The sequence below is a fragment of the Nicotiana attenuata genome, chromosome 3, assembly GCF_001879085.1.
Source record: "Nicotiana attenuata strain UT chromosome 3, NIATTr2, whole genome shotgun sequence".
Taxonomy (NCBI): domain Eukaryota; kingdom Viridiplantae; phylum Streptophyta; class Magnoliopsida; order Solanales; family Solanaceae; genus Nicotiana; species Nicotiana attenuata.
In genome coordinates, this window is record NC_031991.1 from 37,233,181 (window position 1) to 37,245,146 (window position 11,966).

The 11,966-nt window shown below is 38.4% G+C and overlaps 1 protein-coding gene across 2 annotated transcripts; it reads left to right on the forward strand.

Moving 5' to 3' along the window:
* Positions 1 to 1,756, forward strand: LOC109224607. Of its 2 annotated transcripts, XR_002067734.1 has the most exons (3): positions 1 to 432; positions 601 to 1,140; positions 1,256 to 1,756. XR_002067734.1 is itself a non-coding variant. In XM_019389151.1 (2 exons), the coding sequence occupies exons 1-2, from the start codon at positions 934 to 936 to the stop codon at positions 1,496 to 1,498; spliced, it is 450 nt and encodes a 149-aa protein (XP_019244696.1). In that variant the 5' UTR covers positions 504 to 933; the 3' UTR covers positions 1,499 to 1,756. The 2 variants fall into 2 exon arrangements, 1 of the variants encoding a protein (XP_019244696.1); XM_019389151.1 differs by lacking the exon at positions 1 to 432 and having other exon boundaries at positions 504 to 1,140.

The window sequence follows — 11,966 nt, forward strand, 5'->3', positions numbered from 1 at the left end:
TTGATGAAAAATTTGATACATGTGACGCTACTTCAACAGTTATAGAAAACTTGGTAAAACACAGGGATACTGACCCAAAGTCAGTACACTGCTGGAGACATACAACGTGATATGTTGAATTATTATGGCGTCGCCATGAACTACAAGCAAGCGTGGAGAACAAAGGAAAAGGCTCTTGAAAATTTGAGAGGAAATTAAACCCAGGTAGTGGGAAGTTACTGAAATATCTTTATATGTTGGAGGTAACAAATCTAGGATCTGTTACTAAGCTGCACAAGTCGGAAGATAAATGCTTCATGTATCTATTTGTTGCACTTTATGCAACAATTAAAGGATTGCGGTATTGTTGGCCTATTCTAGTAGTTGATAGGACTTTCCTGAAAATATCATACAGAGGAACCTTAATCACAGCTTGCATGCAAGATGCATCAGGTAAGTATAGATCATCAAATATTATATTATTTATAAAGTCCTTTTTTTTTTTTCTTAAATCAATGATATATTATTAATAATTCAAATCTTTTATACAAGTAAAATTCTTCCTCTTGCTTATTCAGTAGTTGATTCAGAAAATGATACATCTTGGGAATGGTTTTTCAGAATATTCAGGGATACATATGGCCTTAGGGATAACATGTGCATAGTGTCAGATAGGCATGAGAGTATCGCAAAGGCATCTTCTACTATCTACCTAGACGTACCCCATTATTTCTGTATTTTCACCTCTGGAACAACTTTAAGGCGAAATTCAAGAAGAGTCATAACCAACTTGCGCAAATATTCTTCAAAATGGCCAAATCATACACAATCGACAAGTTCAATTACCAAATGGCAGAGATTGGAACAATTGATAAGAGGGTTCCGGAATATCTATTTGATGTTCGATACGACAAATGATCAAGAGCACATTCAAAAGTTAACAGAACAACAATAATGATATCTAACATTGCTAAATCTATGATTTCAGCTAATAAGTCTGCAAGAGATCTCCCAGTAACTCCGTTACTAGATTTCATGATAAATTTGATTAAGGATTGGAACTACAGTAACAAAAAGCTCGCAACAGAAATATTTATAAAGGTTGGACAGAAGTATGAAGATACGTTGGAAGAAAACTTTATTTCTGCACGGAAGATGATGGTATAATTTTTATGACCATACTTATTAGATATATTTCAGTTTGTATGATATTATGCTAGAGCAGTTTATGGTACAATTTTTATATAGCACTAATAAATATGTTTTAATAATGTAGGTAAAGTCATCAAATAATTTGTTCTATACAGTATATGATGGAGGTAGCAGATATGTTGTCAGTATGGAGGAAAGAAAGTGCAAAGGATTTCTATTGGATGAATTTCCATGTCCGCATTCTTTGGCAATTATTAAGAAATTCAATATGGAACCATGTCAATACTACTCAGTATACTACAAAAAGGAGTACTTGATTACGACTTATGAAGAATCAGTGCATCACATACCTAATAAAACTACATGAGAGATCCCTACAGAAATCTCAGAGTATGATCTGCTACCACCCAAGGGGAAGATCAAACCGAGAAGGCCACAGAAATCGAGATACAAAAAATCTCATGAAAAAAATCCAAGAGATCAAAAGTGGAATATGTAGACAAGAGGGTCACAACCGTAAAACGTGCAGGAATCCTTCAAAGAGCACTTAACATATATTTAATGTCTTAGAAATTTGCATAGTGTCAAATTGTTTCATTGGATTACTGTAATAATGTTACTCATATATTTTCTGGAATAAAGTTCAAAAAATATATTGGCTTTATCTATCTCAGCTTCTTACCTTTCATTTCAATTTCTTTTTCAGTTAATGAGATGATGTGCTAATGTATCCAACTGTTTTGCTATAGAGAATACTATTATTCCAAACAATTTTGGTATACTACAGTATATACCATCATTGCTGCCATTCCCCATACTGTTGGTATGTTACTATTCTTGTTATACTCTATATAATACCACGATTATTGGTATTCATAGGGGGCGCACCATTACTAGTATTACCATGGGTCTTAGTATACTTGGTAGTATACCATGTTTATTGGCATTGACAGGGTTATTGGTATACTATGAAGTATACCATTATTCCTAATCTTGGTATACTATAGAGTATACTACGATTAATGGTATTCTCAATAGTGTTAGTATACTACAGAGTATACCAATGAAACACCATTTTGCTTAGCTGACATGCGCGTGTTTAACACAAAAATAAGAGCATGAGAAGAGTATAATTTTGTCCAAAATCTTATTTAAGTGCCATCCGTCAAAAACTAAACCAAAATGGAAAAGGAAAAAAAAAAAGGAAAAGGACCATCTGGTCTGAGCAATTCGCCGGCAGTTTCACCATAAAAATATGAAGCCCAATCTACAATTTACACCATAACATTCAATCAAATAAGGTAATTTAGTCATTTTCTCTGTCTTTTCCTTCCCAATTCAGAATTTTCGACGATTTATAGTGGTGTCGAATTTTTGAATCGTTATTTGGGAGGAGAAAGTTTTGAACCTCCATTGTTGGGGTTTCTTGAGTTTTCGAATCGGCGTTTGGGCGGAGAAATCTCGAAACAATGATAGAAATTATTTGGACCGAATTGCTGAGCTTGTTTACTAAATTAAATTTTTGTTGCTATTCTAAAATTGATTTTAAGAGTTATTATTGGGCTTAAATTTTTGAATCGGCTGCTGGGTTTGTCAAAATTCGAACCTGTGAAAAAATTCGAATTCAAATTTCCAGCTACTGGTTCAATGAATGTGGAGGTGGCGTGATGAGTGGTGGCAGCTATGGTGGTGGTGGTCACATGCGCTGATGTGCAGGAGAGATGGGGGAGCGAAGAGCGGATTTTATTTTTCTTAGAAAAAGTTCTCTTGTAACCATAATTTGGAACCTAATGAATTTGTGGAATTGGAATTTGTAGAAAGATGTGAAATTATTATACAAAGATTATTCTCAACATTGGTGGCCGGAGTGGATTCTCCGACGAATTAGGTGGGGAGTTCCTTTTCTTTTTCTTTATTTTTTTTAATAAAACTTGGATGAATTCTTTTTTTTTTTTTTAAAGTTAGTGAGACATGTCACGACCTTATTCATGCGTGACACACATGTTTAGAATACGTGGTCAAAAATATAAATGGTGTGTCATCGACACACTTCTACAAGGTTTGGGTGTGTAAAATTATTTCCATGGTCAACAGGTGTATAAAGGAGATTCGACCACAAGGTCAGGTGGCATTTTATGTATTTTTTCTAATTATAAAGTATACGATAATAACTGGTATTGCATGTATACCATGATAACTGGTATTCTCAGTATCCTTGATCATTACTGATATTTTTAATGGGTCTTTGGTATAATAACAGTGTACTATAATAATTGGTATTCCAGTGGTCTTGGTATATATTTAACAATAATCAACCAATTTTTTTTTATTTTTTATAAAAGCATACAAAAAATTATGATATTAGCATAAGATAACAGTTGCAGAAGGAGCACTATTACAACACAAAAGACTAAATTCAAGATTTCTAAAAAGAAGTTTAGATGATGTCAGCATATAGCATACTCAGAAGCAAAAAAAAGAAATTTCCTAAAGTACATCAATAATTTTTCAATGTTCACAATTATAATACTACTTTTCCAAAAAGTTATATGAAAGTATTAATTAATCAACACCATCACCAACACTTACAGCCTATATATAAAACTACTTACTCCTCGTGTTGCACCTTTTCGAAACACATGGTTTGTTCAATATTCCAGTGGCCTCATATTCGCTAACCAGATTTTCACTTGCTTCTTCCCATAATGGTATACTAACGTACCAAATCTAGTTCGAAGACGTCCAGAATCAAAGATATAATCGTCTGCAGGAATCTTCTTACCTTCAATGATATACTCCGCAAATGCATAAAAATATACACCGCAATCACTACATACAAAAACATAAATAAAAAGAAATAAGATGACAATAAAACAGCAAAAACAGAAGAAGATTATATAAAACCACATAACCACTTACGCTTTTTCCTGGTCATGCAAGTCTTTCACTGATAAAAGAGGAAATGGATCAGCTAGATTCTCTTTTCCCAAATAATGAGAGCGATCCCTTGCAATGTCATGTCTTTGCTCATAAAATGGAGTAGCGGCTAGCAACAATGGTATGAAGATAGCAAATGGCTGCAATGTTTCACGAACAACTGCATCATTACTTGCAGATCTCATAGTTGTATATGTGATTTCCAATGCCATTTAGTTTTCACTTTAATTGGCATAAGCACATAATCAAAGTCGACCCATAGGGTGTTACAATGTCCCGATCCAAAATCTCTCCTTAAGAGTCGTGATGGCACCTAATCTCCAAACTAGGTAAGCCAGTATTTAAACATTGTTCAAAATAATTAAAGCATGAAATAAGAAAAATAGAGTTTAACATAAAAGCGGAAATAAGAGTAATACAGGCCAAAGCGGCAAAAACTCAACATAATATTCCAGAACTAGGTGGTATAGAGTCACAAGCTCTAACTGAATACACAAGATCAATCTCAACTACAACACTGTCTAATACACATAACAATAGAAATAAAACAAGAGGCTGACTCTAGGCCTGCGAACGCCATGGCAGGTATACTTTGAAGTCTCCGCAGCAAATCCCAAATGGCTAACTAACGTCCGACATGCTCCGTAGTACCTGGATCTACACAAAAATATACAGAAGCGTAGCATGAGTATACCACAATCGGTACCTAGTAAATATCAAGACTAACCTCGGTGGAGTAATGACGAGGTACAAGTTAAGATACCTACTAGACATAATAACCTGTGCAAAGTATATAAAGCTAACAAGAATGATATCAATATAAAGCTAAACATGGAAAGAACAAAAACATAACGCTAATAAGGGAAAGTAAAAGCAACAAATAGCAATAAGGAGTAAATAGGTGATAACGCAGCAAAGTAACCAGAACACAGCTAAAGTACCAACGAAACCAATTAAGGAGAACAAATGACAACCAAATGATCAAACCGTCCTATTACAAGGTTTACAATGAGATTCACCTCGAGGTATCATGCCTCATACTCACAGATCACGAGTCCCAATTCAACAAATCATATACACATGGAACCTCATGCCCATATTATCAATCGCAGCCGCACAGACAACTCATGCGCCAATATCAAATCGCCTGGCATAGTTACATGATCAATATCACAATCTGCCCGGCATGATCACATGCTCAATATCACAAACCGCCCGGTGTGGTCAAAGGCTACCAGTTCGGCTATATTGGAGAGAAACAAATATATAATAATACATGTACATGGTCAATGATCATCAAGTATCATACTCCTAGACTAGTATAAATGTCATGTTATGGTATATGCATGTGCAAGTGTACTATCACAGCTCAAGTCAACAAGTAATATCAGTGACACCGAGTAGCATAATGAAAACAACACAACAAATCACGTAATATGCATGACACACACAAGGAAGTTACACTACCAAACGAATATCATCAATAGTATGCCCTGAGGCCATCACATATCATCCCTGACATAAACCCCCTTGTCTCGCCGCGTGCGCAACAATATAGTAAGTGCCCGCCTTGTCCCGCCACATGCGCGTTAACAATTATCTCACCTTGTCTCGCCATATGCACAAACCCAACATATGTAAATAGCCCGCCTTGTATCCCCATATGTGAAATATCAATAATAAAAATAGCACGACAGAAACCTCATGCAAACACCCCGACAATCCGCTAAACAGGACCATATATGCTAAAATACAACAACACAATATAACAACTCGCACCATACGTTCTCATATACTACAATATTGCCATAACAACAATACCAATACCGCAACCATATATAGCCCACGACTCAACAACAACGAACACCAATAACAATAACAATAACCCAAGAGTACGAAAAATAAATCAACACAAGAATTGCAGCAACACGTTGAAACAGACGAATAACCTCTACAATGAAAGATATATCATGTAATAACAACTTCAATCAATGTATATAAGAATAAACTCAACAATGAAATATATAACATGAAACAACAACTTCAATTAATTGCATATGAGTGACCTACAAGACCTAACCTGTCAATTTCCATATATGAGCCTGTGTACACACTTGTCATCTTATGTGCACGCTTCCACATAATTCAAATAGTGCAGTTAACCCAAATCCTACGGGGTAGTCCCCCCTCCCCCCCCCACACAAAATTAGACAAGAAACTTACCTCAAAGAAGCTAATCAATACTCTAAGAAGCCCTTCCCGTGTGAGACAACCTACGGATGACTCGAATCTAACCAAAATAACTTAATATCATAAATAAAATCCATATGAAATGATTTCGAATAATAAAGCTTCGGTCTTGAACCAAAATAAAAAAATCAACCTCGAGACAACACCTCGGAACCCAACAAAACCAACAAAATCCAAACACTCATTCTGATACTAGTACAACCATACAAAATTTATCCAATTCCGACCTCAAATCGGCATCATTATTTTACGATTTAGAAAAGTTTTTACTAAAGTTCCCAATTTCTCCAATTCAAATCATCAATTAAATGATAAAAACAAGGATGAAATCATGAAATATAACCAAATCCGAGTAAAGAATACTTATCCCAATCCAAATCGTGAAAATCCCCTCCAAAATTGTCAAATCCAAGCTCTCTAACTCAAAGACTGATAAAATAATAAAAGCCCTTGAAATAAAGTATTAAATAGTCTTCCTAGGCATTACTCATCGCGATCGCGAAGACAAAACTCACCCAGCTGCCCAAAATGTTCTTCGCAAACGCGACGCCCAATCCCTAGCAACCTAAGCGAACGCGGTATCTCTCCCACCAATGCGGATAACAACCACCTAATGTCCTTACCAGCTTCCTTCTACTCGATCATGGTCTCCACTTCACAACCGCGAAGGTCACAACTCCTAAACATCGGAACATGTGCTCATCTTCGTGTACACGATATAAAAAATGCCTGCCACCACATTACACTATGCGAACACGACTCCTTAGTCGCGATCACGATGAAGAAAACTAGATATTAGAAACAGCAGTTCAAAACATGATGAAATGGCCCGTAGCCCATCCGAAACACACCCGAGGCCCTCGTCCAATCACACCAATCAATCCTAAAACATAACGTGGACCTACTCGAGGCCTCAATCACACCAAACAATATCAAAACTACGAATCGCACATCAATTGAAGCATAATAAATTAATGAACTTTAACTTCCAAAACTCACGCCGAACCATATCAAATCAACTCGGAATGACCTCAAATTTTGCATGCAAGTCTCAAATGACACAACGGAACTATACCAACTCCGGAAATCACAATTTGAACCCGATAACAAGAAAGTCAACTCTCAATCAAACCTCTCAACTTTCAAAACCTTCAAAACCTTCAACTTTCCAACTTTCGCCAAAAGTAACAAATCAATCTATGGACCTCCAAATCCAAATTCGGACATACGCCTAAGTCCAAAATCACCATGTGAAGCTATTGGAATCATCAACACTCCATTCCGAGGTCGTATATACAAAAGTCAAACTCCGGTCAACTCTTTCAACTTAAGCTTCTAAAGTGAGAAACATTCTTCCAAATCACTCCCGAATAACTCAAAGATAGAAACCAACCATACACGCAAGTCATAATACAAAATTTGAAGCTGCTCCATACCTCAAACCATCGAACGGAATGCTAAAGCTTAAAACAACCGGTCAGGTTGTTACAATCACCTGCTCTTAAATAAGCATTCATCCTCGAACATGCTAATAGTCGCTCCAAAGTCATCAAATCACCGTATAGACTTACTATACACATACACACGGGTGATATCACATCACCCAAATCCATCCAAGCCCCTCAACACCACCTAATCGAAGATCCTACCTTCAACCTCAATCCACAAACCTCAGACCCCAATCTCATCACCTAGTCCTCCTCCTAGGACCCGATTCTCACATAAACACTCTGTATCAACCTCAACCAGCTGCAACAACTCATGCATATATCCACAAGGCATAACCACACAATGTAACACATCGCCCATATGCCTGTAGTAACATCTCTGGCCACAATAGCTGCCCATAGTCAAACCCAGCACGGTAAATAACCTCGTATCAACTAGAACCTTGTTCTAAACCTTCCCAACACTGCTTATAATGTAAGAACATTTAGACCTCATAACCAAACACCCAATCAAAAAGTCACACCTAACTCTACCTAGACACATACGACGCAATTCGTGCCGAACTAACACAACTCGAATACAACTGAAGATGGAAAAAAAGACACATGAGAGAGCTACCCCACAAATCCGACATGCACAACTCCTATCAGTACCATACTACGAATCCATTCCATAAGGGAGAAACAAAATATATGAACTAATCACAAGGAATCTCATCCTAACTTAACTCCACCGCAGCATGTAACCCGGTTCAAACATACCCATCTACAAAGAACACAAGGTTCCCATCCTCCACTCGGAATCACAAGTAAGATAAACATCCTGACAACTAAAAGCCTTTTACTAACTCAATCCCAAAAAACAAAAATCACAACACATAACTAACTTCCCATACATGTAAAGCACCTAAATGACAAGTCGTGGCCAACCTACTCAAAAATTACATCAAAACCTACTATATTAAGTAACAGAAAACCCAACCTAGTCTTATATCATTCCATGGTGACCAAACCAGACGTTAGACACGGGCTATCAAAATAAGATTCCCCAATGGGTGCAGACACTCAAATGGAGTACAAGAACCACGAGATATAATCATATATGGAGCAAGGTAGGATGAATAATACCAATAAATAGGACCAGATCAAAATATAACTGATGTATCTCTATGACAAACGGAAACCATACCTGTAATAACATCATATAGTGAAGCAGCCTCCGACCTACCAGGGAAAGCATAACAACTGGGCAGGCCTCCCCCTCTAGGATGCCCTCTACCCGCATGTCCCCCATCTCTAGCTGGCTGTATAGGTGTAGTAGCAACTGGAGCAAAACCCATAGCCTAAGTGCTCTACTGTGGCACCCTCATCCAGAGTTTGGGACAATCTCTCACCATATGGCTGGTATCCCCACACTCAAAGAAACCTCTCTGCTGACGTGGCTGTGGAACTGTCCAGAACAGGTACTCTTGGAACCATGGTTAACTAGAGCACCACGTGAAACCTGAAGTACAGACTGAACTTATTGACCAATAAAACCTCTACCATGACGCGCTCTGCCCCCAAAATAGGGATCAATAGATCCTCCCAGTCCACGAGGCTTCTTAGTCTCCCTATCCCCCCTCTCTAAATCGCGGATATGCTCCATACTCCTAGTGAACTACACCACCTGCTAAAATGAAGCATCAGTCTCCAACTCCTGTGCCATACTGAATCTAAGACCTTAACTTAGCCCCTTGATAAATATGCAGATTCTCTCTCTAACGGTAGAAACCAGGTGCATGACAGGACAACTCATTGAACCTGATGACGTACTCCGACACCATCATAGTGCCCTGATACAACTGCTCGAACTTTATGTGTCACGCATCCCGGAGGTTCTGGGGAACAAACTCTCTCAAAAACATATCTAACAACTGAGTTCAAGTGAGTGGCGCTACATCATCTCACTAACCCTCCTCATAAGATTGCCACCATCTATATGCTTCCCCTATAGTTGAAATATAGTAAATGCGACTCCGCTCACCTCCACAATGCCTATGGTGTAGAGAATACGGCGGCACTTATCTAAAAATCCCTACGAATCCTCAGTAACTGCGCCACTGAAAGTAGGAGGATCATACTTCTTGAACCTATCAAGCCTCTTTTTCTCCTCCTCTAATGCCTCTGGCCTGACCTCAAGCTAAACCAGAATAACAGGCTGTACCGACATAATACTCAAAACCTGACCAACATGAGCCCGCTGCTCTAGGGTACGGGCGGCGGGAGTCTGAGCTCCTTCCCTAATATGTGAAGTAGATGGTGCAACTGGAATCAATCTCGCCTGAGCCAATGTACTAAACATGCTTAGGAGCTGCGCTAAAGTCTCCTGTAGTCCGGGGGTAGAAACAGGCGCCTTCGGTGCCTGTCCCCCAATAAGAGCTACTGGTGGCTCCTTAGACGCTACTCTAGCAGGTGCTTTAGCTGCGGCACGTGCTCCTCTTCGGCCTCTTCCTTTGCCACTGCCCCGACCCCTAGAAACATCGGCTCTAGGGGAAACATCGTCAGTAACTGTAGCTCGTGTCCTCACCATCACTTAGAGAATAGAAGAACATCGGCCCAAACTCCAAAATCAATAAACCCGCACGATAGGAATGAATGAAGTAGAGTTTCCTAATAGTTCCGTAGCCTCTTGAAGATAAGTACAAACGTATCCGTATTGATCCGCGAAGCTCTACTAAATCTGCTTGTGACTCATAGAACCTATAAACCTAGAGCTCTGATACCAACTTGTCACGACCCAAAATCCCTCCTTAGGAGTCTGTGATGGCACCTAGTCTCCAAACTAGGTAAGGCAGTCTCTCAACATTCTTCAAAATAATTAAAGCATAAAATAACAAAAATGGAGTTTAACATAAAGCGGAAATAAGAGTAATACAGGCTAAAGCGACAAATACTCAACATAATATCCCAAAACTAGGTGGTACAAAATCACAAGCTAAAACTAAATACACCAGATCAATCTCAACTACAATACTGTCTGAAATACATAAAAATAGAAATAAAACAAGAGGGTGATGCAAGAGTACGAAAAATACATCAACACAAGAATTGCAACAACACATTGAAACGGATGAAAAACCTCTCAACAATGAAAGATATATCATGTAATAACAACTTCAATCAATGCATATAAGAAAAAACTGACGCTTTTTTCGCTGTATACCCCCTCCATCCTTCGGAAGTGGAAGAAAGGGTACTCTGAAATATATAACATGAAACAACGACTTCAATTAATTGCATATGAGTGACCTACAAGCCCTAAGCGTTCAATTTCCACATATAAGCCCGTGTACACACTCGTCACCTCATGTACATACTTTCTACATAATTCAAATAGTGCAGTTAACCAAATCCTACGGGGTAGATCACACACACAAAGTTAGGCAAGATACTTATCTCAAAAAAACTAAATCCATACTCTAAGGAGCCCTTCCCCTGTGAAACAACCTCCGAAAGGCTTGAATACAACCAAAATAACTTAATATCATAAATAAAAGCTATAGGAAATAATTATCAGATAATAAAGCTTCGATCTTGAAGAAGAATAAAAAAGTCAACCAAAAGGTCGACCCCGAGCCCGCACCTTGGAAACTGAAAAAACTAACAAAATATGAATGTCCATTCCGATACGAGTCCAACCATACCAAAATTATCCAATTTCAACCTCAAATCGGCCTCCAAATTATCATTTTATGCTTTAGAAAAGCATAAAATTATCAAATTATCATTTTATCGTTTTATCCAATTTCAACCTCAAATTGGGTCGGCTGCTGGTAGTTATGGTGAGGTGCATGGTGGTTTTGGCCTTGGAGTTAGGAACGGAGGAGGTACTTCGCTGTTAGACTTCGCTAAAGCTTTCGAGCTGGTGATTGCGAACTCGACTTTTCCGAAGGAGCATCTAGTTACTTTCCAGAGTTCGGCGGTGAAGACTCAAATTGATTATCTTCTCCTCAGAAGGTGTGATAGAGGGTTGTGCAAGGATTGCAAGGTTATCCCGGGAGAGACCCTCGCGACTCAGCATAGGCTCTTAGTAATGGACATTGGCATTAGGATGGAGAGGAAGAAGAGGCATGTTCGTGGACGACCGAGGATTAGAGTGGGGAGTCTTTAACCGAAGGACTAAACCCCGACGTAGTTGGAAGGGTAAGGTTACTCCGG

Coding starts and splice junctions, on each gene's coding strand:
- LOC109224607 (XM_019389151.1), top strand. CDS start 934: ATGATATCTAACATTGCTAAATCTATGATTTCAGCTAATAAGTCTGCA. Junction 1,141..1,255: donor TTTCTGCACGGAAGATGATG/GTATAATTTTTA, acceptor TTAATAATGTAG/GTAAAGTCATCAAATAATTT.